This window comes from Triturus cristatus, chromosome 6 (assembly GCF_964204655.1).
Source record: "Triturus cristatus chromosome 6, aTriCri1.1, whole genome shotgun sequence".
NCBI lineage: Eukaryota > Metazoa > Chordata > Amphibia > Caudata > Salamandridae > Triturus > Triturus cristatus.
Window position 1 is genome coordinate 615284397 of NC_140589.1, and position 27914 is coordinate 615312310.

At 41.2% G+C, this 27914-nt stretch overlaps 1 protein-coding gene across 1 annotated transcript in view; it reads right to left on the reverse strand.

Moving 5' to 3' along the window:
- Positions 1 to 5681: 5681 nt before the first annotated feature.
- LOC146817641 (trypsin-like) overlaps positions 5682 to 27914 on the reverse strand; it is a 28178-nt gene continuing 5945 nt past the window's right edge. The window contains exons 2-5 of the mRNA XM_085611102.1: positions 27609 to 27777; positions 25486 to 25745; positions 13513 to 13649; positions 5682 to 5978 (exon numbers count right to left, since the gene is read on the reverse strand). Of these exons, the coding sequence (XP_085467228.1) occupies positions 5826 to 5978; positions 13513 to 13649; positions 25486 to 25745; positions 27609 to 27777 (719 nt within the window). The 3' untranslated portion in view covers positions 5682 to 5825. The remainder of the gene's footprint in view (positions 5979 to 13512; positions 13650 to 25485; positions 25746 to 27608; positions 27778 to 27914) is intronic.

Genomic DNA, 27914 nt, shown 5'->3' on the forward strand with positions numbered 1-27914 from the left:
TTAATAAAGAAGTTTATAGGACAACAATTATCAATTTCTGGAAAAACTTTTGTTACAGTTGCAATAATTTTTCATGAAGGACCTACTGTAACTTCTGGACATTACACAGTTTATCTTAAATGTGAAAAAGGCTGGACACTGTGTAATGATTCCCAATTGATTTTCAAGCAACGTTTGCCTTATGATTTACCCGATTCTTACTTAATTTTTCTGAAACCTAAATTTTGAAAACTAAAAACTGCATCTGAAGAAAGCATTTTTTGTAATTTTAAAGGATTATAATTGAAGATTTCACTTAAAAAGGATTTTGAAATTACTATTTGGCCTAAAGGAAAAGTAATAAAAACAATTGTGGACTCCTTTGACAGATATTATTTTGGCATATGTGCTTTTGCAACAAGGTTTAAAGACGGTTTATCTAGAAAAATTTTATTCATCTAGAAAAGTATTTGTAATATATATGTAATATTTCTAACAAGGTATATTTTAGTGTGGATAGTTTTGGGGCTTTTTTGAAACAATCTTTCATATTGTTTTTTTTTTGCCCGCTGTTAAATGATGAATACAATTGTTTTCACTATTTTAAGTGAAAATTAAAAAATTCTGAAAACAGCAAAAAAAGGGCAAAAAATTGCTTTGTTAAATATGTAAAAACATGTAATGCTTTTTAAAATGTATGATTGAATATTAATACTTTTTTTCTTTGTTTGCAGAACTAGAAAGAAAAATTAAAAAATGAAATTCTGTTCCCTTGCAAATTACTAAAAATGTTTTTTTCAAAATAAGTTATTTTTAAAAAAAATAAGTTAAAAATATTTGTATTTCTCAATCCTCCCTTTTCATGCTTCCTTTTCTTCACCTCTCTTTGTACATTAAAATTTAAAAAAAAAAAAAAAATTAAAAAAATAAATCCCCCAAAAATTTTTGGGGGTTTAGTTTTTAAGTGGCTCTTAAAAGAGCCCTTGAGTTAATGTAGGGAAACAGGAAGAGAAAAACGAAAAAAAGTAAAAACATCTATGGCCTAGTGCACTCATGCGCATCAAATTTTCTCTGAAGGAGATCAAGACTGGTCTCCCCCACAGAAATAAGATGACCGCAATCAGTGCACCATGTGGACAACCTCGCCAAACAAGGTGGACCAACAAGAGGTGTGGAAGAAGGCGAAGGCACCATCGCAGAAGAAGTGCTCGCCTGAGCTGCCGAAGATGTGCTCGGCTGAGCTGCTGCAGATGTCGTCGGCTGAGCAGGTGTAGGGTTTGCTCCAGAAGCTCGACGAAAAGTCACTGGATGCATTTTGTCAACATGCCTCAACATAGTGTGAATACTAAAAGAATACTTCTTGTTAGGATTCCCACGTGACAAGACTTTTTGACAAAGTACACAAGTAACTTTTGGTGCATTCACCTTTTTTTGTCCCTCTGGGAAAGTAAAAAACTGCCATATAAAGCTGTCTTTCTGCTTCCTGTTCCTCTGTCTCTCAAGAGTGTCCTGTTCACTCTCTGAAGATGGTTGCTGCTCAGCCATTGTCTCTCAACAACAGATTAGCTCCTTCTCCAAGGGAATCAGAACTAATAATGAGGGGAGTAGGTGTGGTTTGGGAAGAATCTGGAACTGAAAGTACTTCAAACCAATCAAAAGTGATGATTCTTGATCACATGACTTGCCATGAGGGGATTGAGTGTGGTGTTGAAACAATCAGAAACTGAAAGTAATGAAAACCAATTAGAAGTGTTGTTTTATTATGCACATAACCCGAGGTGCGCGCACTGAGCAAGCTCCGAGCGCGCACGGTGTGATTACGCATGCGTGAACGCGTAGGAGCGCATGCGCATACATCATATGCGCGTACGTAACACGCATACGTTGCACACGCGTATACGCGAACGTAAGCGCGCGTAATTTAAGCCTATGCGGAAGTGAACCGCGTGGAGCGCGTACGACGCATGCGTACTGGGTGCGCGCTCCCAGCGCGCACTAAAACATATGTATGCGTACGTAAATAACGTACGACGGTATTCATAAAAAACTTACGGAAACGTACTAGGTGTGCGCTCTGAGCGCGCACCCCAAGAATTTATATAAAAAAAATTAAAAGTGGAGAAAACTTAATAGAAAAAATTAACTATGTTGTTCAACTTTATCCTAATTAAAAGTTAAAAAAAAATGAGCCAAAACAAATAAAAGGATGCAGATAATATATAAATGAATACAGAGGAATTTAAAAAAAAAAAAATATTTTAAAAATATAATTTAATAATTCAAAAATTAGCATTTAAAAAACCGTACAAATTCACTGAAAAAACCATAGGTTTCACACACGTTATAGTTAGGAATTAGCATTTAAAAAAACCTTGCAAATTCACTTAAAAAACTGTAGGTTTCACACACGTTATAGTTAGCTGGACATTTCTCTCGTAAAAAACCATTGAAATTCCCCCTTTATAGTTAGTTCAGCTAACTATAACTTGCGCGACCGCAATCCACTGCTGATGACGTCACATATTACATCACTCATGACATGGTCAGTGACATCACTCATGACATCACTGATGACATCTCTAGCGTAACGAGGGCACTGCGTTAAGTGGGCGCGCACGCCACAAATGGCGTAAAGTAACTTAGCATTTAAAAAAACGTACAAATTCACTGAAAAAACCATAGGTTTCACACACGTTATAGTTAGGAATTAGCATTTAAAAAACCTTGCAAATTCATTGAAAAAACCATAGGTTTCACACATGTTATAGTTAGCTGGACATTTTACTGATAAAAAAACAATGAAATTCCCCCGTTATAGTTACTGTAGGCAACTATAACTCACGCAACCGTAATCCTCTGCTGATGACATATGTGTCTTTATGAAAAAAAAATATTTGTAATATATGTATAGCTAAAATTTAATGGAAGAAGACATGGGCAAATAAGTGTCTAAATACAGTATTAGCATCAGCAGAGGATTACGGTCGCGTGAGTTCTAGTTGCCTACAGTAACTATAATGGGGGAATTTCATTGGTTTTTTATCAGTAAAATGTCCAGCTAACTATAACATGTGTGAAACCTATGGTTTTTTCAGTGAATATATATATATATATATATATATATATATATATATATATATATATATATATATATATATATATATATATATATATATATATATATATATATATATATATATATGCATAGCCTTGCTCTAAATTCTGCCAGAACATGATAAGACAATTTGTGATAAGAAACAATTCAGCAGTAAAACATAAGGATGCATACCATATGTGAAACCACCATGTTGATGCATGGACATCATTTTTTGGTTCGCAGCTGTGACCCCCGGCTTGCAGCTTGCGACCCCTGGCATTGCTTTTGCAACCACTAGCCTCGGAGCTGGCAAAATCAGTGTCAATAACACAGTGGACTCGTATTGTCATCAGGATCTGCTCTTCTTGATATCTGCCCATTTTTTAAAATTTATAATAATAGAATGTTATTGTGTATTATTCACTATTAGTGTAATACAAAATGGAGCAGCAGGAGCTCAAATGGGACCTTTGCCGGCAGCTGAGGTAAGTAAATGTATGTTGTGTGGATGTATGCGTGAGAGAGACAACAAGCATATGTGTAAGTGTATGTATTTATGTATGAGCATGTGTGTGTGAGAGAAAGTGAGTTAGTGAGAGTCATCAACAGGTGGTGAGTGAGAATGAGTGAAACTGAGTGTCAGTAGGGGAGTATGAGTTAGTCAGAGTGATTGAGAGTAAGAGTGACTGCAAGTGAGAGTGGGTAAGTGAGAATGAATGAGTGAGGATGAATTTGAGGAAGTGTTAGAGAGTGTTAGAGAGTGAGTGACAATGGGTGAGAGTGACAATACATGAGTGTAACTATGAGAGTGAGTAAGCATGAGAGAGTGAGGGTAAGAGTGAATGTAAGAGTGAGTGTGAATGAATGACTGAGAATTAGTGAGTCAGAGTAAGCGAAAGAATGTGAGAGTGAGTGAGAATGAGTGAATTAAGAGTGAGTGCAAGTAAGTAAGTGAAAATATATGAATTTCTCAGAGTAAGACTGAATGAGCATGAGTTCAAATTAGTTTGAATGAGGAAGGGTGAGTGTAAAGAAGTGAGTGAGACTGAATGACTGCAAGTGAGTGTGTATGAATAAGTGCGAGTTAGCAAATATAATTGAGTGTGAATGTGGTGTTATGCGTTTGAGTCCTCTACATTGGGGTATCTGAGAACACCAGCATTAGGTTAGAGGTTGACATAGGTCACCCTAACATAGTGGCACTATCTGAGACCAGATTGGCAAGATAGAAACCTGTTTTTCATCCTGATGAATGCTGTGGACTCATTAGAACCAATGGCAGAAACATGTTGACGACAATAGTGGTGATGGGGTAATAGTTCCCCTAATCCCTACACTGCAGGCAGCCTTTAATACCAAGTAATTCTCTATGAATAAATGTGATTTGGGGCAATGCATTGGTTTTTGACTCCGTTTTTGCACGGGCCCCCACTTAAATGATTAGATGTACCTCCCTGTCTTCAGGTGTAGGCCCACTCTCTATTAAACCGGGTTTTTAGAGAGCGAGGACTGCCTATGATGAAGCATGACACCTGGTGGTGTGTGAGCACAATCCTTAACATTTTCTGAGATGCCTAGCACTCTATCTATATAGTGCTTGTAGGAATACGGTTGCATAATGTAAGTGACCATTAATTCTGGGTAGCTTCTGCAGTAAGTTTGGAGGCTCGCTCACCCTGAAGACCCCGTAGCCTCTAGTTCCCTCCCTTGGATCGTTCTAAGGATCCTCTGTTAGTGAATACTTTTGAGTCTGCCAGTGTCCCTGGCATAATGTAAGTAATCATAAGTTTATAAAGGCACCCATGGCAAAATACTGGCATTTCATACTGGAGGCAATTCTCAGCATGATGGGCAGTTGTGGCAACAAACTGGCACTAGAATACTGGAGTAAATTCATCTCACAACAGACACCCCTGCACAAATGCTGGTACTAGTATACAAGAGATAATTCTTTGCATATGGGGCACACATGGACAAAATCTGATTTTGGCATACTTGAAGAAACTCTTGGCATAGTGGGCACCTAAGGCAAATTATGGTAGCACCGTGGAGGTAATACTTGCCATAAGAGAGGATAACTGTGGCATATGGGGGAGGGGAATCATAACAAAATACTGGCCCAATATTTGACATGAGGTTCAGCCATGGTACATGGACGGCAATAAAGGCAAAATTCTGGTACTGACATACTGCATGCAATTTTTGCATAAGAGGTAGCCATGACACATGAGGGCCACCAAGGGCAAAATGCTGACCCTGGCACAATGAAGGTCATTTTCGACATATGGGGTCACTCATAGCATATTTTGAAAAAATGGGGTCAGTTTGGTGAAACAGCGTCCATGTGTTGATGTAGCTATCCAGAAAGCTGAGGATTAAGCATGATTTACATAAAACAAAAGCAATCATGTGACTTTCATAGAAAAATAAACAACACTAGCAACAATGAACTGCACAATGCAGCCAACCTTTGGTGTATGAGATTAAAGTCAAGACTTTAGTGCAAGAGACATCTATAATTTGCACTATCATGGTGCTGTAGTGCTGGTGCAAGGAAATTACAACACAAGTTAATGGGTTTTCGGCGAATGAATAGTCTAGAGAATTTTTAGGTGCAACTTGAATGTTTATTAAGGAAGTACAGAGAATCATGTAGTTTACTGAACATATAGGAGAAGTCTTGTTATGACATTGTTTTGGGTGAACGAACAATTTTTGTTTTTAGTTTTGCTTATATAATGTCAAAGCGTTAATTGTTAGATATGACTTGATTGATCCACGCATTATAGTTGCAGACTTTGGTGTATACAGTTGGGGCGTCCTTCGAGGCGCACTTGCTAGGTCCCCAAGAGACAACACCCTGAAGCTGTCCGTTGCACTCCAGGGGTCCTCCTGAGTCTCCCTGCAAAAGAAATCCCAAAATTGGCCATTAGATACTGTAATTTGTGTTTCTTGACAAAACAGACGTCCCCTGGTGTAAAAACATTTATTGCAGCCTCTTAGCGAGGAATGGCCTAGGAGTGAACTTTTACATTTAGAATTTTTAACAAGTTAATACGTTTTTATAACTACCATTTTTGTTATGCAAAGATATATGAATGAATATTGCATTATCACTCAATAACCAACAGAAGGACAACTCAGTAAGGTCTGCAGCTGCCATCAGATTCTGGCAACATGATAAAATAACAATAGTCTGGGAAAGTGATGTCACACCACAATGAACACTACCAGTCCGTTTTTTGAAATATCACATGTGAAATAGGAATCTAGGCTTCCCATTGTTCCATAATCTGTTTTATGCAGGCATGAAGAGTTTCATGTGAATTGTGAATTTTGAAACCGCTTCTGTTTCAGCAAAGGGGCATTCCTGTGAGACTGTCTTCATTAGTCTTGCTTTCGCATGTCAAACCAGCAGATGCCAAGCAGTGCAGCCTCACGCGCACAGGCCGTCAAGCAAGCCACAGGCGTTGTAAATCCAGTGACCTCTGACCTTATGAGAGGGGCGGAAATGTGAAGGAACTACACGCATTTCCTTGTCTTTCTGGTGAACCACACGAGTAAAGTAGAAGGTGCAACCACAGTATCAATAATAAAATCAATAAATACATCAATAACAAATAACAACAACTATAATAATAATAGTAACAATAATAATACTGATAAATATTTCTAAAAACATAATAATTATTACAGTTATAATAATAATTGTCATTATTATTATAAGTATTATTGTTGTTATTATTGGTAATAAAAATAATAATGGTGCTGGACATATACAGGAGTATGTCATTCCTTATACACCTTCTGTGAGGCACTGATATGCCCACCTGATACACTTTTCTGATCTCAGGGGTTTGAAAAAGGAAGGCAGACCTGGATTGAAGAGACCTTTTGGGATCAATTGTCAAATAAACAAAGCACCTGATTCACACAGGGTCTCAAAGCATAGACACTAGCTTTCCAAAGTAATTTGATTGTGTTTTGGAAGCTGATGCAGCATTTGCAGTCTCCCGAGAGAGGTTGCGTACCTGGCGTTTAAGCAAGAGCTTTGCTGCGGCATTCTGTACCAGCTGAAGATGCTCAGTGGTGCCGGCAGAAGGTCCTAATTACAAAGCATCTGCATAATCTAGCAGAGTCCACCACCAGTAGCAAAAGGGGATAATGAGAGTTATCCGGTAGAAAAGGACAACATCTTCTGGAGAATCTTCAGTTGGAGGAAATGATGTGACCTTTGCCAAGTATGTTTCGAAGGAGAGTTCATCATCAAACACAGCCCACAGATTATTAACATTATTAACAGGCAAAGGTCAAAGGACTAGAGAGTCAGGCCACCCTCGAGGAATAGATCATAGGTGGACTGCCTAGAACTATCACCTCGGTTTTTATCTGAATTCAGTTTCGTCAGTTTCACTAAGCCACACACTAACAATTGGGGTGGCCGCATTCCTGTTATCATCTAGCCTGAGAATGATATGACTATTATCTCCGTAACACATCCTGAAGTGTCTGTGCTGCCCTTCTAAATCATGTGCTATACATTGGAACTCCCTATTGGGCCTATTTACCTTTTCTGTAAGTCCTTTGTAAATGGCGCCTTAAGTGCACTTATGACATGAAAAGTTAAATGTCAAACTGCTTAGTTTGTAAAATGACTTAATGGGGAAATCAGATTTACTTGAGCAGAAAAGAAACTTTGTAAAAATGTACTTAGGGCTGCCCGTGCTAGAACTAGTTTAAAACCAGTTCTACCATTTATCACACCACCAGCTTGAATATGCATCTTTGACAGCTAGAGTTCAGAACTCTAACTCAGAGTCTGCCTCTGGGCCTCGGAAAAGCCAATGAGTGTTAACTGTTGACCACGTAGCAGTCATTAGCTATCTAAGAGTGGATAGGTATAGCTGGCAAAACACTTTAGCACCACTATCTCTTTTGACTTAGAGATGACAGGGAGGACTTCTCCTATTCATTCCCAAAACTCGCCCACACAGCCTGTTCCCAGTCACAGTAGGGTGGGGGACCATTTCTGCCACATATCACACTTCAGAGCTGGAATACACATCTTTAACTGGGAGAGTAAACAGTAATAGGAAATTACGTTTCTGAGCGAATGTTAAGTTGCATATGTGGAATGTTGGGTGGCATTGGTCTCCTGCGTGGAACATTGGGGTGTGAGGTTCTAGGGATGATAGTTGCTGCCGACTGGTTTGGCTGACTGTGAAATAGAGCTTTTCTCTCCTTACCACAGTACACATATTTTCAGTGGCAATGGGTTGGCTGTCAGTCTCACCAGTCTTCTCCAGTGAGTCTTATCCTTTCCATCTCAAAAGGAACCTCTTTGTGTGGTGCGCTGAAGTGCCTTAGCAGTAGCTTTTAGCACAGTTGAGGACCCAGCACAATGGCGGCGTGCTGTTGTCCATGCAGGGCCCACAGCATATTTGGTGCCTTACTGTGGCAATTTATGGTGAGTCGCGTGTTTCCCTCTCACTGGAATGAGCAACCCAGAACCACACCTCCATGCCCTACTGCCTCTATAAACACAAGTTGTGTGTATGATGCCAGCAGCCATTTTGATAGATTGGGAAGCTTTCCATTCCATATGATAGCCTTGCCTGGCATGCATTCTCCACGTTCCAACTGGCAACCATTTTGTGCTGTTGGGTACTGAATCTGTTCCCAATCTGCCTCAGAAACTTAGTACGTGAGTTTTGGTGACCATCTTTATTTGAGAAGCTGTTCAGGTTTGCTGTGCATTGAGTTTGTGTTCACAGTGACAGGCACACCTAATAACTGTGACTAGTTTATCATACAATTGAGCAACTATGGTATTAGTGGCAGCAACTCACCCATGCTAGGCCACAATCATAGATAAGATACCAGCTAAACACAATGTTTACCCGTTTGGGAACTCCTCCACTTAATTGGCCACAGTGGAGTCAAGCATTTGAGGTATATTTGGAGACATTTAACAGTGACACATTCCCCTCTAAAAAGAAAAAAAGCACTGTTGATATTCAATCCACAAAAGAACTTCTGGATCGGCATACATTTTTACAGCATTCATATCTTCCTGGAGAGTTTATTGAGGACTTTGTAGCTGCCTTGAGTATGTTTACATCCACATGTAATTATGGGATTCAAGGTTGATTTTATGAATAAACAGCTATGTATGGACTAATAATACGAAAATCTAGGAAAGACTTCTAGCCAGTGCAGATCCCAACTTGGAAACAGCATTGACGATCTCTAGAAACATTAAACACTCGGAGCAAGGCATGAAGGAAATTAACAAAAGTTCTAAACCTTGAACTGAGGTTCAACTGATCTATAAACAATCTGATAGACTATCATCTGAGATAGAAAGCGGAAAGGCTCCGCAGAAAGTGGCCAATAGCAGCACCATGTCCACCCGGGACAAGACTGATGGATTGTGTTTACGATGTGACAGCAAGTCTCATTTGAGCATTGTTACATTTTGTGCTGCTGTCCACCAAACTTGTTGTTAGTACGGAAGAAAGGTAATTTCGCACTAGTATGTAAATCAATGTCAGGGCAAAAACAGAATAGTTCAGCGATGGTAAAGTCATTGGAGAATGACCTGTCTGAGGATGATGGCAATTGAATATTAACGCTAACTTCTCCAGGGCATGATGAAACTGTTGGTTTATCTACAATGAATGGGTGTCACAGAAGTCAACTTCCAGAGTGTGGAATTGCCATAAATGGGAAGATCAGTAAATTAATGGTGGATTCTGGTTCTCCTTTCACACTTATGAATGTGAAGGATTTTGAAGGGTTTCACAGGATACAATTACAAGCTCCACACATTGAAATATTTGCATATGGGGGAAGAAAGTATAAGTTATGGGTCAATTTGATGCTACATTGGAGTTTGAGGGCAGTTCCACCGAGCGAGGCTCCGATTTGTTAGGATGGAATTAACAGGGTGATTTGGACATGGTATTGGACCCAAATCATCCTAATGTGGTTATTTAAATGAAAAGAATGTATGATTCAAGCAGTGAATACATCGGTCAAATTGGTAGTGTGAGTGGGTAAGGAAGTATCCCAATGTGTTCAACGAACATTTAGGTAAATTGAAGAGTCCCCAACACCACATTATTTGCCTGGGCAGTTGTGCACATGGTGTGCTAGGTACCTTTGAGGCTACGTAATGAGCTGAAATCTGAACTTAAGAAATTGTGTGATCAGGGGATCTTTGAACCTATTGAAGTCTGCAAAGTCTGATAAGTCATTGAGGTTGTGTGTTGATTTAAGGCAACTGAACGCTAATATTTAGGTTGATCACCAACCATTGCCCCATATTAATGAACTGTTGCCAGCCCTTAAAGGGGCGGTGTTTTTTACATCATTGGATGTGTCAACTGCTTACCACCAGGTAGGGTTGTGTCAAGAATCCAAGTATCTTAAGTCTTTTGTCACGCTTGAAGGTGCGCATCCCTATTTTGAGATGCCATTGGGATTAACATCAGCTTGAGCTGTTTTTCAGAGATTGATGAGTACATTGTTAAAAGATTTTCCCAGAGTCACTTATTTTCAAGATGATATCTTGGTATATGGTCAAGATAAATCTGAACAGGACCAAAGGCATACTTTGACATACTGAGATCTAGTGGGTTGACATTAAAGAAGGATAACTACATGCTTTCTCTGGATGGGGTAAAACCCAAACTAACAATACTGGAAGCAATTGAGAAGGCTCCTAAACATCTCAACAGGGATCAACTTAGGTCTCTTTTGGACTTAATAGAATATTATGTCAAATTTGTGGGACATTTTTCAAGTAAGACAGCAAGATAAAGGGACCTGCTTAAGAAGAATGTAAAGTATATTTAGAATAATGAGTGTGACAAGGTGTTTGAGTCAATTAAACAAGACATTGTTATAGCATGCCCTCTTAAGCCATTCAATACTAATGACACCTGTATCATTTCCACTGATGCCAGCAATTTGGGCCTTGGGGACATATGTATGCAGAAGTGGAGCAATGTTGGTGGGAAAATCATTGCATTTGCTTCAAGTGCTTTGAGACGTACAGAGACCATTTATTCCATGATAGTGAAGGAGGCTCTTGGTTTGTGGTGGGGTGTGCAGTACTTCAAAGATTTTGTGTGGGGCAGCATGTTTATTCTAAGAATGGACCATAAACCATTGGTTGACCAATTTAGCACTAGTGAGGGTGGAAGAGCTGCCCCATGCATTGCCAAATGACAATATACTGCAAGTGTTTCACAACAAATTAGACTATGTGGTTGGTGCCAGGAATGTATTTACTGATTGTTTGTCCAGACTATTGTTATGTGAGTCTGAGCTGAAAATGATGTATGATGACTTGGTAAGGGTATGTGTGGTGAGTTCCATCGATGATACTATGAATGGTGCTCTTCCTATAGAAGAGTGGATGGAAGCCTTAGCAGTTGACAGTGAGATACAAAATGTGCTGGAATTTGTTGCCAGTCATTGGCCTCCTGCTAAAGAAGTTCAGGGGAACTAAATTCCATATTTAAGGGCTTCAGATGAGTTGCCAGTTGTAAATGGTGTTTTGCTTATGTGTGGATTGTTGGTAGTTGCGCAACAAGGTTCTAACTTTAATGTTGGTATTTGTGCCATGAAACCTAGGAATACCTGATGATTTTTTGTGGCTAGGGGTTGATATGCTGTGGAATGTTTTGTCTGTGAGTGTACAGTGTGAGTCATGAGTGATGAGACCCAGGGGACTGGTACAAGTCCTGTTACCCCCATAACCACAGCTAATTTGTCTTGGTATAAACTGCGTTTTGACATATCGGGACCATGCAGTGTCTTGGTAGGCTCACTAAAAATGCTTGCTTATTAATTGACTATTTTGCTAAGTGGCATGAAATCAAATTTGTGGACAGTGTGAATACTGGTGTAGTTATTGATCTATTTAAAGAAGTGTTTCTGAGAGAAGGGTATCCTTAGGAATTGGTGACCAACAATGGCACCCAGTTGGTGTCGCGGTAAATGGAAGAATTTTTAAATCTGTCTGACATAAAACACACCAGAACGTCTTTATATCATCCCCATAGCAATGGGTTGGTGGAAAGAAATAATCGTATTATTAAGAATCAGCTTGCATTTGGCGTTGGTGAATGCTTTGGAAAGGAAGTCTGTGATGAGGTATATGATTTGGGCCATCAGAAGCACACCTCATATAGGCACAGGTATGTCACCTTTCACTATGTTAAGGGTCAGGGATGTCGGAACAAAATTGAGCAAGAAATAGATATATCAAAAAAATGTTGATGTTGTGAAAGTTGGCAGTGTTGTGGATGTGAGATGTGAAGTGCAAAAGAAATACAGCACAATAGGCAAAAGTTGCAACAGATTGATTGTTAAGGCACCTGCTCAAGTTCAGAAAAGATTTTCCAGTTTTTCAGCATCTGTTCAAAAAATGAAGTGAAGGAACATGCAATAATTATCAAGAATGGATGGGTGTTGAAAAAGAGCTTCGTTTAATTGGTGCCCGACTCCAATCCCACCAATGTGCGTTAGAAAATGGGTGTGGGAACAGATGAATGTGGTGAAATTGAATGTGACCAGCACCAACCTAGATTCCTCAGAGAATTATAACTAGTCTTGTGAAGTCTAAGGATTTTGTTATGAAACAGTTATGTATCATTTTTTACCTACATGCGTATGGTACCTGTTGGTTCTCTCTTCGCCTTATGAGATTATGTTCGCGACATGTTTGTATTTACATTTGCCTTCTGTTAATGCTCATTTTATCATTGACTAGTTGGTTATGTTGATCAACTTAAGTTTATTTTGCATGCATGTCCCTTCCAAGTTCCCTATCCCACTATATGCAGTCCTATTCCATATGGTGCTTTTTTTTAATTTGCTGTTTTACTTTTATTATTTCTGTTAATTACATTCTTATATGTTTTGGTTGTGAAGGAAGGGGGTGTGTAGGGTTGCATATGTAGAATGTTGGGTGTTGTGGTAAATAAGCTGTATCTAAAATACAAACTGATCACAACATTGGTGGGTTAATAGCCAGCGCTAAATAAAACTCTGCAAATAACTAAATAAATAAATATTGAGAAAAGTCAATGGAAATATGGTGTCTTCAGTAAAACCTTCTTAGCATATTCCTTGCAGACAGGAAGATCTGTCAAAATGTGACAGATATCTTGTCGGCTGTATTACAAGTGCCATAGGCTGTAATAAACAGTGGGTGAGTTGTACTCTTAACTGTCTCAAGTAGAATGGGGGCAGGACTTTGCTCTCCTTGGCAAGTAACAACACCGGTTTAGCAATGTTTTATAAGCATACTGGGTCACAAAGCTAGAACGTGTTTCAGTTTTTGCAACCTTATATCTCATTCAAATTAACAAAGGACAAAGTTCTGTACTGTAGGCATGAGCAGGGTCGGATGTCTCTCTTACCCCACAGGAACTCCGTCCTCCCTGCATGAATCCAGCACACACCATGTTGTCTGTGTAGTAGTAGGGATGGGCCTGCTTGCACTGTGTACTGGAGATAATTGGCAGATCCAGACACTGGAGAACCCGGGGATAAACCACTGGAAGAAAAACACAACGTTGGAAGAAAATAGTTTAGATTCAACGAAAGATACACTAGGAGCAGACCAAATATAAATGTGTGAGGTTTGCAAATTCTGCAACCAGTGTGAAGTGCAAACATTACAACACTTGATCAAAATGTTTGATGCTAATTAATTTGGTGAGAGAAATCTTTCTTTAAATTGATCTTCTGCTGGGGTGTTTAATCTGCAAAATCTACTGTATGGGATCTTTTTTCTAGCAGTACACTCTTTGTAACTTACATTTACAGATGAAAAAAGTTACACGCTTATTGATCAAAATATTTGTGAAGCAACGTTGAAGAAACGTCTCGTTTCGTGTGTTTTATACCTTCTGTTTCGTTTTATTGTTCATCCAGCAACTGTTAATGAGCAAAAGAAAGTGTAGTGAAGCAGCACATGCTATATGGCAATATGTTATTTCTAGAATCCTACACACCTCCTAGGCAACTTCAAGGTCAGAACTTTAGGGACAGGAGTATCATGATTTGGCTGTCAAAGGTCAATTTAGGGAGCTTCTAAAAATGTTTTAAGTGAAAATGGCTTTATTTCCGCTTTCTCCAGCTGAGAAAATCTATCACTTCAATGCAAGTCAATGGAGAAGTTACTTCCTGCCAGTAGAGTAGCCTGGAGTAACAGACGCATGAGTTACAGGTGAAGTTGAGAGAGGATCGAATTTATTTCATCTTGAATACTGCAAACAAATTTAAATATATTCATTGTAGGGAAAAAAGTATCTAGAGCATTGATTCTTAAACTGGGTCCACATACTCCTGGGGCCCACGGCACCTACTCTACTCAGGGGGTTCATGACTACTTAGAAAATAAATGGACATCAGCAGATTAATAAACTATTTAAACAGAAGAAATTTATATGTAAATTATAAAATTATAAAATGTACAGTAAATATGAAGGACTCTGAAATTGGAGGCAAAAAATAGAGCTTTATGAGGTCTTTGGTGGAGGAACTCCATATGAAACGAGGTAGGAGGGATACACAACTTGAACGGCCTGGATGCCTGGGTGGCCCTGGAGGAAAGATTTGCAGCCCCTGCAGATACACCTTTAAATGGGGAGAGCACACGCATGGAAAATTAGAGGTCCTTTGGCCCTTTGCATTATGCTGTGATTGGATGTGTCCCTTGGAGGTTTAACTGTAATGTCACTGATCGAGTGCCTCCTGCAAATCTATTATTGTTAATGCAATAGAATATCCCTCCAGTTGCTCGCTATGTACTGTGAGTAAGCGCTGCACTGATGGTTGTCATTGATATGTTGAAACTGAATAAATAAAGGATTTTGTTTTTAAAATAGAGCCCTATTTACAAAGGTAAATTTACTAGAGTACACCTACTCATGTGTAAATTAACTACTGTAGCTAATAGTAACTTTGCAATTATTTGCTATTGACCATTTCCTAGTATAAAGTTACCGAGGTGCAGACTGATGTATCTCCACCCTGGGTGGAAACTTCTACACCAGAATTTCCGAGTGCAAAGTTACTACTCGTAATGTTTAACACATAGGTGAAGAGTTCCTTCATCGTGGCAGAGATCTTCCTATTTAAAAGCATACAGAAAATGATTAACGTTTATTATTATTTAAACAAAACTATTAAAAGGTTTTAATATAAAATATGGATGCAAAATGATTGCGTACATTTATTTTCATGCTCAAATTAATAAAATAAAATGTTGTCACACATTAACTTAAATGTTTAATAGTTAATTAAAGTACATTTTATTTTTATATATTATTTTAAGCAATAATAAAAAAAACCACTTACAATAATAATTTTATTTGCAGTTAAGATATATCAAAATATATTAAGATTTATGCATATAAATATTGTGAATTATTTTTTTAACAAACGTTCAACTTTATATGTTTAATATTACATTTTATAATAATTAATAATCCAAGGCAGAGCTGGAGTACATGTGCTACTTTTTTGGGGCCATTTTGGCCATAGTAACTTTATCAGTTTAGTTTGTGAATAGCAATGAAATTACTCTTTTGTGGATCGGGTGTTTGTATTTCAATGTCCTTCCTTAATCCCATTCTTAGCCCTCATAAAACTATCCGATTTAGGTGAAGGTATTCCCATTTTCCTTTCAATCCTCCCTCTCCTTCCCACAATTAATACTAAGATGTAGACCCATGTATGTGGACATTTCCCCACATGTCAGAGACCTTTGCACACAAAAAAGATAGGAGTGGTGGAGTTGGAGTCTCTGCATGTACATTAGTGAATAGTATTTTATTGTAGTACTACTTCAAATAACACAAAGTGCAGTTTTTGAAAAAGCCCCAAAGTTGGTAGCCTTAGCTTGATTTTTGGGAACAGCACGAGCCGAGCGTATAGAGACAAGTATGGATGACTGTGGCATCAAATGAAGTAATGCTATGCACAGACAAAAAGAGAACATCCATTACGAGCAAAAAAGACATATTGCTTCATCTTTTAGAAATAAAAACACATTTTGTGTGCTACAAATTGAATCAAATATTTTAGAATGTGGGCATTTGTTTCAGATATAGGGCCCGATTCCGATGTCGGACGGACCGGAGTCTATCCGACATTGGTCAGGAACTGTAACTGACCGACCTCCTGTCGTCAGTTACAGACCTGCAAGTAGGATGCAACCGAACCTAGACCGCCATTTGGCAGCCTTGTACCCATGGGGGCCCTACTGGGGGCCCCCAAAGACAGTTTCCCACTGCCTTTTCGTGTCAGAAGGACCGGCACAAAAAGGCAGTGGGAAACTGCCATTGTACTCCCTCGGCCGGAAAGAGGCGGCCGGGGAAGTACTGAAGGGTTTCTGGATGGCGGATGGGCTCTCCGAGCCCGTCATAAGCCATCCGTAAAACCGAGTCGGATTCCTTTCCGACTGAGCCCATCAGAATGGCTCAGTCGGAAAGGAATCCGAACGGCACGTTCTGATGTGGGCAGGAGGCCTCCACCGACGGTCGAGCCCTTCCTGCCGACATTGGAATCAGGGCCATAGTTGTTTCTGTATTTGTGTATATTATTTTGTGGTTAAAATCATGGACGTTTTTAAGGTTGGAGTCTCAGCTTCCAACAGTGATTCAGTAGGGGTCATAGAAGTCTAAAGGGTAAGATTAGCTGGTCTAGAGAAAAGGGTGATGCACAGAATGGTCTTCAAAGATCTGTAGGATCAGGGCTGTTGTGACTTGTCGTGCAGAGAGTTAGAAGCTCGGCAAAGAGTGGACAAATAAGCTTGTGGTTCTGTGCACGAGGATCAGATACAGGGACAAGCATGGAGTTCTGCAGTTTTTTTTACAGTATTTTAACTTGGGTTGTTCCAGAAAGTGACCGTGACAATATCTCTCTGTAAGCATAATGCAGAGTAGACCAGACTGAAGAATGGTTTTGAATATGATGCAGAATATTTTACTCTTTATGCACTGCATTGACCAATCCAACAAGGCTCAATGATGGGAGCATCCGGACCACTCTCCATAGTAGAGTCAGAGGAACTCAGTCATGTGGCAAATAACGTGCATTTCCAGGTCTATTGCCATTAAGCTCCCTCTTCTTCTTCCAGTGACCAAGGTCATGCATGCTTCTGTTCTGCCAAGTCCTTACTCTTTTTCAGTTGGCTATAGAATGTAACTTCCATTGGCTGAAAGGAATGGACAGGGCGGGTGCTGAATGCATCATTTGATCAGCCTGTAAATGGCAATTATGTTACTTTTTTGTCTAGTTTGTGCATGGAAAGTTACTGGGTGATGTGTTAAGCCAGAACCAAGAAAAAAGCGGTCACAAAATATAAAATGCCCATGCATTTTCCATAGACTTTTTTTTAAAGAGGCACTACCTGAATGTAATTACATCAAATTCGGCAGGAAGCTAGGGGCCTGATTACAAGTTTGGCGATCCTCCTGTCGCAATGGCCACACCGCCATGCCCGTAGTGCACCCGCCTGTTGGATTACGAGTTTAAACCATGGAGGTGGCGGTGCTCTGGTGGTCTCATGGAGGTGGCCTGTTAGCCTCAGAGGAGAGTCTGAAGAGCAGACCGCCGTCGTGACAGCGCCTATAGCACATTCCTGCATTGTGTGGCAATCGCCATGTCGTACATACCACACCGTGTAGAAACGTGGGTGCAATTCCAAGGTGGCATGATATGTGCCCCCGCATGCAACCACAGGTCCATGAGTGACAGGGGACAGTCTTATGGTCCCCTTAGTTGCCTGTATGCCCCCCTTTTCATGGCAGGCTCAACCCATGAAATAGGCGGTGGACAAACAACTCGTAATATGTTCAGCTGTGCTGCAACGGCACCACCATATTGCTGCCCCCTTCCACTGCGCCTCCACCGTGAAATCCTGGCGGAGGTAGATCCGTTGGCGGTCAGACCGCCACACTCAAAATAATGTGGGTGGAGCAGCAGTCGTGGCAGTGGTCGGACCACCACCGCGAGTCCTAAGGACCACCATACTTCAAATGAAAGCGTGCCTTTATGATTTGGTGTAGATCCGTTTTGGAGATAATAAGCTTAAAAATGATTTGCTTCGCTGGACGGTTGGGTTCAAGGGACTCTCGCAAGAGTCCCTTGAATCCAATTTTAAAAAACAGAGCTTGCTGATTGGGACCAGGGGGCCTTTTTACCCTTCAGACATCCTGCTCAGCCAGTAACTACAATTTGTGCCCTAAAGTAACTATTACTCGCTCCCTCACCATGTAGACAAAAATGAAATTCTGTTTGGCAAAGCGAGAGATCTTTGGACCAACACTAATTGTCCACAAGACATTACTTCTCTACTCAAAAAAACAATGAATAATAGATTAGCAGCTCCTGTGGCTTATTTAATATTCCTTTGCAATTCTTTTTGTAAACTGAGTGCCCTGGTGCCCACCTGGGCCACGCATACTACCAACATTATTGGGGCTGCGAGAGGAGCCCTAGTGCCCCGTGGCCCTGGCTGACTCTCCAGCAGGCACCCATATCAAGTGCCTGCAGCAGGGAGCATTGTCTTTCAAAAGTGGATGATCCAAGGCGACCTGGAGTTCCCACATTACTAAAATCATTGGGAGCTGTTGGTGCAGCCCCAAAGCCCCTTCGGCCCCTGTGGCCCCTGCAAGCTCCCCAGCCACCACTGGGGTGGAGGTGGAATTGTTTTATTCAAAAGTGTGTGACCCAATGCCCACCCAGGGCACCCACATGTTCCTATTTGTTGGGGCCACGGGGAAGCCCCAAAGCCCCCACAAACCTTGCTGGCTCCCCAGCTAGCAGCCATAGTGGTGCTGGCGGGAGCTGGCTCACTCACTTTGCTCCCACCCAGAACGGAGCAGTTTTTTTGCAATGCTCTCGCCCGGGTGGGAGTAAAGTTGTGTTATCTGTTCGGAAGAGTGCGGGCAAGGTATGCTCCCTTCCCCTCAAATTGAAAATGGCCCCAGGGGATGAGGTCCACTGGGCTAGGTGAGAATCTTGGGAAGTTGAGCTGCATGACCTCTCCCCTAATAATAAAGCCAACCCCAAAGGAAGGGGTTCCCAGAGCCCCATAGTGACTTAGGGAGGAGGGACAAATAACCCCTCCCAAAAATAAAGCAATGTGCCACCCACCTCACCCACTCCTTAGAGCCTCCACATATTTGTGGCATCATTAAAAAAAAAATTGGGGGGCCCAGAGGGGCCACCACCCTGAGCAATCATTTTTTTAACTTAATTCTAGGACAAGCTACTCAATTCCTGAGTCCTAAAATGGCTGCCCCAACATCTTTATTGATATGGTGTCATCAAATAAGATGTTATGTTAGGATCTGAAATATTTATACATTTTAAGCCTTAATTTCTCAATAACTACTGAATGAATTTACACCAAAATCATGATTTTTGGATCAAGAGATACCCTTCTGCAAAATTTTGTGTAATTCCATTCAGCAGTTTTTGCGCTATCACTATTGAAAAATGAATGGATAAAATAAGTTTTGTGACCCCCTTTTTTATTCACTCCCCACTTGACGGATCACCCCAAAACTTTCCAGGACGGAGCTGATGTGGATGAGGCTAGGATATGTTAAACATAGGAACTTTTCCTCTTTTAGGTGCATCATGTAGTGTCCAGTTTCTCTGTCCAGCAGCAAAAGGAAATTCAAAATTTTGTAAGGAGAGCCCTCATGCACCTACCCAGGAACCATGATTCATCCTCGGACCTCTTCACTCATCAAGAATCATTATAATGACAAATGGGCTTCCTACCTCGGGGAAGCACTTGCACATGGCATAGATCCCCTTTGTGTCTCAAGAATATCTCTACTAAGGTGAATACCCAGGAGGCGATTACAAATGAAAAGGTTGATTCCTGGAGAACAATTAATTCTGCATTGTCAGGTTGACATTGTTCTGTCTATTGAACCCTGTGGGGTCTGTGGCATTCGTCAGGACCAGCAATTCCTGTTAAGTGCAGCTCCATGCCCCATGCATTCCAGATATCTTTCACTCATGTACACATCTTGTGATTAGGGAGGAATTCAGAAATACTTGCAATTAGTTTTCCTAATGTAGGACCCTATTGGTTATCTGTGGAAGGCCCCATGGAGGTACACCGTGTGGGGTCCCTTTGAAGTCACACATTCTTCAAAGTGAGAGCCCTGTATTTGACCTATTCATCAGTGTGTCCATAAATGGGGCCCCATTTGTCCCCCCTTCAGAGACCCCAGTAACAACTTTGCCAATGCTTGCTGTACTTGCAACACTATTGATATATGGTGTTTTAAATTACATGATAAAAACCTTCTTGGATAAGTTCTCTGTATCTTTATACCTGAGGTTTAGAGAAAGACACCTGAATGAAACCAATCTGGCAAGAACTTATGAGCTGTCTACTATGATACTAAAGTTAATCTTAATTAGCAGTGTTGAGAGAGAAAAGGCTAGCATGTTGAAGCATTGACTGGACATTTATCAAAGCTCCTGTGTTTCCCATTTTAAGGAAACAAAGGACACTGAGTGCTATAAATGGTGTGTAATTAATAACACACTCCCCTCTAAACCCAAAACACCAACATTCACCTCTGTGGATGATTGTAGGAAAATACCTCCTTTTTTGCATGATTGCCCCCATTTTTTGTGAATGGATTGTGCTGTTTTTATTTAGTCTGTGCTCTTGAACTCAGCTAATCCAGGCCTCATTTCAAGTGTTCTGTCTCCTAAAGCATGTTGCAATTCTCGTAATAGGTATATTTAAGTCCCTAATATATGGTACCAAGTATTCCCATGGCCTGTGTGCAAAATGTCACTAGTGGCCTCAGCACACATCTTGCCACCCACTACAGTGTCAGTGCAAACATGACTGCAAGCCTACCATTGTAGACTAGCTATGCAGTTTTAAATTGCAACTGTGACCTGTCCACATAAATCTTTTTGAATGATCTAAACTTTCCCTTTTAGTATGAATAAGTCACGCCTATATAGGCCTTACAAGCCCTAAGGAGTGGTGCATGGTATTTAAAAGTGGGACATGTAGAAAATTACTGTCACACATGTCCTTACAGTGAAAAGACCATGAAAGCTGTTTTCGCTGTAGCAAAGCTGGCTGTTCCAAAGCAAAATCCTGGGCTACAAGAGTACAGTTCATAATGCTAATTGCCGTTAGGAAACAGCTAAAAATATAATTCAAAGACTCTTTTTAATAATCATTCAAAATTCAATATAATGGTAAAATCGAATTTGTGATAACTATTAAGGCAAAGGTACTTTTAGACAGTAACCTTTTCTCTGCCTAAACCTCCAGATGACCATTTGCATGAGCTTCAACTGGTGGTTGATAGCCCCCTTGAAGAAGTGCAAAACCTGCTCCCAGAGCAGAAAAAAGTCTTGGGTGTGGCAAGTTGTTTCCGTTTCACTGGCAGGATGACCATCTAGGCTGTCCCCAGGAACCTATTTAATTTCAAAGAGACCTACCATGTCACAGGACAATGTTAGCTGACACATGGGCAGGGCTCTTCTGTGCTCCCCAGTCAGGCGGGCACCAGTTCCAGGGATCTTTAACCCCATAGGATAGGGAGGAACAGGAAATCACCTGTATCACCCGGCTGATGTCAGGCATAAATCTGGTATCCCCAGTGCCCTCCTGAGAACATTATTGGATCTATGGAAGATCAGGAGAGGACTGAAACTATTGTTGGAGACCTGAGAAGAACCCTGAAGAACTGGACCTGCTCTCCTTTTTGTTCTGAGGACAAAATGTGGACTCTGGGGGTCAGTTGACTGACCACCTGTTAATCTAAATGACTTCAAAAAGCGGCAAGAAGCCCCATTTACTGAGGGGCCCAACTGACCAGTTCCAACTGGAACTGCACTGGATCCTGCTGAGGGCTTCTGCTGGAGTGAGACTTGATCCCCAAGTGTTGTTCCTGATGTCCTGGGACCTTTGACTGTGTCTCATTGTACTCCCCCTAACCTCCTAAACCACCTGGGACTTAGAAACATTTTGGCTCCAAAGACCTCCCAGGTCAGGGACAAACCTACCAAGTCAATCCGAAAAAGGTGAGCTGCTGCTCGGTCAAAGATTTAGCTTTCTCCTGCTCTGAGCTTTTCCTCAATGGCAAATCTGATTCAGCTGGACTTTGTGGACAGGGTATCCAGTCCTGATGTAAGAATCCAAGCTCCAAAAAATTGACTACATCTGAAACGCGGAAATCTTCACTGGGCGAAGGTCACAAAAATATATGGACCACCTGAGGCATGAATTTTTAATTTTTCAAACTCTGAGCTTTCCCTCCAAAAGCCAACGGCTTCACTAGGACCTTATCTGATGGCTATCCAGCTTTGTGGAGCCCCTTACAGCCACAGCCTAGTGCATTGCCCAGCTGAGGATTTTTGAGTTCCATTTCAGTGGTTGAGATAGAGGGTAAAAGTTCTGACCAGGTCAAATCTAGTTTCCATAGCTGTCAGCTCTAAATTGTGCCTTTGATCCTGGTCAAGCGCAGCCAGATGACCACGGTTGGCTCTCAATGCTTTATTGTACTATTTTTATTAAAAACTGGAAAAATTCATATCTCCATTTCCCCTTATTGTTGTTGTTTTGGTGCGATTTTGTTCAATAGTTTTTTTTGCCAAAGATGCTGTGTTATTGGCCTGTACCGAACATCTATACACAAGCTACTGAGAGATTGCGAAAATTATTGCATGTACAAAAATCTGGGGATTAACACTCAAAAAAATAAATGTATTATATTAAATCCAAGGTGAAATTCAAAAAACATATTTAAAATCTAAGGCAGAGCCCTAGATCACGTTGACTATTATGATTAGCTGGTGATTAGATTTGACGAGAAGTTGTTCTTGGCCAAACAGGTTGTAAAAAGTGAAACAATCACTAGTCAATGTGCAAGTGCTGTTTTACAAATGCAAATGAAGATCAATAGACCCCGCCCTTTACGTGCAGTGCTATGGCTGTATTAAGGCTGAAATTGGACATGCACAATGTTGAAGCCCATCTAGCACTTAAACAGACCTTGCATTGAATCCCAATATGGACTAAACCCAAGCTTGCTATTCATTTAAAAGCCCTCGGCAAAGCAGTAACTCATGCAGACGCTTCCAGGAAACTAATCCCTCTGCCTGGTATGAAATGTACTTGGACCAGTTATTTCCAGAGGTAAAAAGATCATTGTACATGAGGTTCAGAATGGGCACACTGCCAACAAGGAGGTACACCAACAACAGGTCCAACCACCTTCAGCCTCAGGTGCCTGTAACTGCAAATAAAGGCTCTGATGTATTGCATCCTGGTGGCATCATAAATCTATGCTGCCTGGAAAGAGACACAGCTTTGTTTTCCAGAAGATCATTGTTTTCTTTGACTTTGGGGGTCAGCAGGATTGCACCACAGATGGCACAGACTTACCATGCTTCGCCTGCTGCCGAGCGCCTATGTCATCAGTGCCTAAACTTTACCTCACTTTATGCATTTTGAACCTGGGATGACCCTATGCAACAATCATCGTTTGACACTACAAGGTGACTAGTTGCCTAATAGTGATCTCCCTCGACTGACTATCCTTAAACTGACAAGACAAAAGTCATTAAGAGGCCAGAGCCCTGCAGGCTCACTATTAGAGCCTGTGGTGCAAGGAAAACTGAGTGGCAATAATTCTTTATGCATGTCCACAAAGGGCTGTACAACCACTAGATCACTGCATTTTAGGTCCACTTTGAAAAAATACTCTCACGAATTAGCACCAACATCTTTAGAACATACTTTCGCTGTCTCCACGTTTGCTGTAAGCACTCTGACGCGGTTGCAAGGCCCCACATGCGCTATAATAAAGCCTCAAAGAAATCAATGACATCATCGTTATTCATTCAACGTAGATGTGCGCAAGGGAGAGGAATACCTCGACAGGAAGCAGCTCTATGCATCACACATCTGGCTCCTTCCGCAAAGGAACAGAAGCTAGAGATTAACAGCACTAACCTGCACCAACTTTGGTGAGACACTCTGCAAAATGTCAAGTAAGCATTTAAAATTGAACTGCATGTACCAGGATGCAAAGGGGCGAACTGTGCTGGGAGGTAGCAGTGTGCTCCCATCCCCCTTCTCCTTCCGCAAAGGAGTCCACCTCGCTGCCTGCTGCCGGAAGCAGGTCGGATACATTCACTTTTCAGCTTCATCAGAAGTATTAAAGGCGCAACGACACCCATGCATCTCCTCCCTTCACCCCGGCATGCATAGGCAGTAGATACGTGAACTGTACTCTGTGGCTTCACCAGCTCAGCAGTGAAAGCACTAACAGAGGTCATTCAAGGGTCAGATACCACAGTACCTTTGTATTGGTACTTATACTTGGAAATAACGCGTGCTTTTTCAGAAAATCCATTAGACACTTTCTCAAAGTGCTGCTTATGTCATATGGCTGCAGTAAAGTGCAGCTGCCATCTCTTACCAAGGGATACTATGCGAAGTAAAATGTGCATGTTCCAGATGACATAATGATGACCGTGATGTTCGCATCTCAAGCTAGGATTTCCCACCAGTGTTACCTTTAATGGAGAGGTGTTCAAAACTGGGGGTGGCCTCCCTGGGGTGCCTAAACGGATCACGGGTCGGTGCAAGGCATTGGCTAAGATGAGCACCATGGTCAAAACAGTGTGACATCTTTTGTCACTCATGTCCTGGCTGGGAGTGGGTGTCAAAGGGAGAGGAGCTCTGAATGAGCCTCTAAGGCCCTCCCCCACATTCCGGATAAAAGATCGCACTATGGATTGGTTGACACTAGGGAGACCAGACTGCCCACAGCATGTTGGCGACCATGTATCCGATCTCATTTTTAAAAGGGATGACTGAACACAACTGCAATGTTTGACTTCCTAAATATATTTAGAAATACAAATTAGATAGATTCGTTGCGAAAAAACATTGTTGTCATTTTGGGGCACCACAGCGATTTTTGTTTACATGAGGGGTGCAGCAATAAAAAGACCACTGCTTGAACTGGTTGCATTTCTGTTCTTCCACAGCTAGACTGTTTACATGACCCCAGGTACCTCCAGTTGTCCCATGTCAGGTGTCACACACTCTTGTGCATTTATAACTGTAAAATAAAACGACAGAAACGAGAATGCAAAGCAAAAATCAACTTACAGCAACTTCCTCGCATCTTCTGAAATTCCAGTTCTACAGTCAGCTTTGAGACATACAGCCAACTGCACTGAAGGACATTGCCATTTAATTCCAGCATCATTTTTGAATTTGTTGATTGCAAAGTGTACAATGAGACAGACAAACATGTATACTATACATCTGATTGCACACGTAGAATAGTGGATTTGTGCCATTTTACCTGAATCAGGCACTGTATTTCCCCACCCAGATGTGAGGCACCAGGTACCAGCTGCTGCACAGCTGGTTGGCAGTGCAATTGGAGAGACGAAGTGGGTGTACTGTGCCGGCTTGGACAGCTTGACCATCATGATGTCGTTATTTTGAGTCTGGGAGTTGTAGTTCGGATGCTTGATGACTCTAGAAACTTGTATGGCTTGTTCTGTGCTTTCGGTGTAAGTCGTGTCATACTCACCAAGGTAGGCTACCAAGGTGTTGGCCCTAGCAAGGAAAACATGGATGGAAAATTAGTTAATTAAAAAAGAGATAGAGACAGAGTGGAAGACAAAGGATGGATTGATCGGATAGCTCGTTTAGACCTATTGGGGATGTGCAGTCATGCAATTGTGCAGAAACTGCAGACTGCACGTTTAATACACCTTTTGCAACATCAAGTGAACTTATATTATCGCCTTTCACATGTGGTGATGCCCCATCACAGCATAGGAAAGCCACGCACATTCACAAGAGCAAAATAGGTGCTAGTTTGCAGCTTTAAATGCAGAAAAATTGTATTACCACCTCGTGGTGTTACTGCAAATTTCTTGACCAATTTTAAATGAGGACAGGAAGGAGGGAAGGAGTGACAGAGAGAATGCTGTATAACATTTTTACATAAACAATTTGCAAGACTGTGGTCACACTGTAAACGTTAACACTGTTGCGCTCTTTCTTACGACAGGTCGTAGACGACCATATGTCTACATATTGAAGTAGGTATCATAAGAGTCATACATGTCTCATTCCACCAGGAATAGTCCCAATGAGCCTAAGAAAGTTCTACTGATCACTATGCTGAACAAATCAACTGCTCACCCCTTGGAAAGGCGCACTAGATACCCATCTAGGATCTGACCTTTCAAAACAAAATACCAGCGAGCCAGGTCACCTGCCAGGCACAAGTTATATTAACATGAATAGACTACTACACGACGGGCAATCAGCCTCCTAACCTGTAAGGGCACAGAAACCCCAACTGCTGACATCAGCGAATAGTTGCTCTTCTCCTTCAACGTTTGCAAAATGGAGATTTTGTTTTATTTCAACTTTCTGTTGTCCATTGGGCAGTAGACCACAAGATCCTCTGTGATCATTTGAGTTTCTAGAAAAGTGGGCTCGATAATTGGACAATCATTTTATTTGCTCCATTCAGACTACATTCAACAAATTAAATGGGATCATCATCATCATCGGCTCTGAAACACATCGAATGCAGGGTTCACCAAGACAGTCCAAAGGCCAGAGCAGTATTTAACACTTACATGAGCCATCTTATTCAGATCATATCCCATTTCCGACTAAATTTCCTCTGCATGCTTTTGGAAATACAAATTTACTTAATCTGTGGAATCGCCCAAGTGTAAGAAATGGATATCAACAAAGAGGTAGCCAGAAAATGTAAATACCCCTCACTTGAACCATACCTCTTCTCACACGCCGAGCATCAGGCAAGCAAACCCTACTCTTAGGAAAGTTACCCTCACACTTGAATCATCCATCTATCCCTCAATATGTCCATATATCTATCTATCCATGCATTCACACACCCGTCCTTTCATATTCCCCATCTTTCAATTTCTTATCTGTCCACTCATTCACCCTTTACCTTTGACCCTTTTGCGATTGCATCCATCCTCTCACCTTTCCATTTATCCACCTTTTTGCTCTTCCATCCTAGCTGTCTTCACTTGTATGAAACAAGCACTCAAATCCTAACAAGCAGTTTCCTTCTCAAAAGGCAATTGGAAGTATGATCCTCCCCAGGGCACAACAAAATATCTCTTTTGCTCCCCAGATCAACAAACAGCAGCGTTGATCCTCTTTGACCTCTCAGCAGCCTTCTACACCATATCCCACCACACACTGATCGAAAGACTCCACCACATTGGCCTCCAAGAGGATGGGCTCAGATGGATCACTTCCCTCCTCACCAGAAGAACCCAGAGGATCCACCTCCCACCTTTCACCTCTGAACCCAAGGACATCAAAAGTGAGTGAGATCATTGGGCAATGGCCATCATTCAATGGTTCAAGTCGGCATATTTTTACAACTGATATATTGTACAGGAGAAGAGAAACACTCACGTCTGATAGCAATGGGCGGCAGATACGATCCAGTACTGATTGATCAGAGAACCTCCGCACCAGCGACCTCCATTGTACATGAAGTAGACCTGCCAGGGCACGCTGCCCCTGGCGCAGTTGTAGCCATTGACTACATCATTGATATCTTCAACCTTTGTCGGGTAGGCAGCTGCAAGCAGAAATGACGGGTAAGACAACTGGTCCCATAGCTATGGAATCAAATCACTCATAGAGTCAGTAACTATCACTGTTACCTATTAACGTTTCCACTCAGGATTAGTAACAGAACCTGAATGGTGCAGTAAT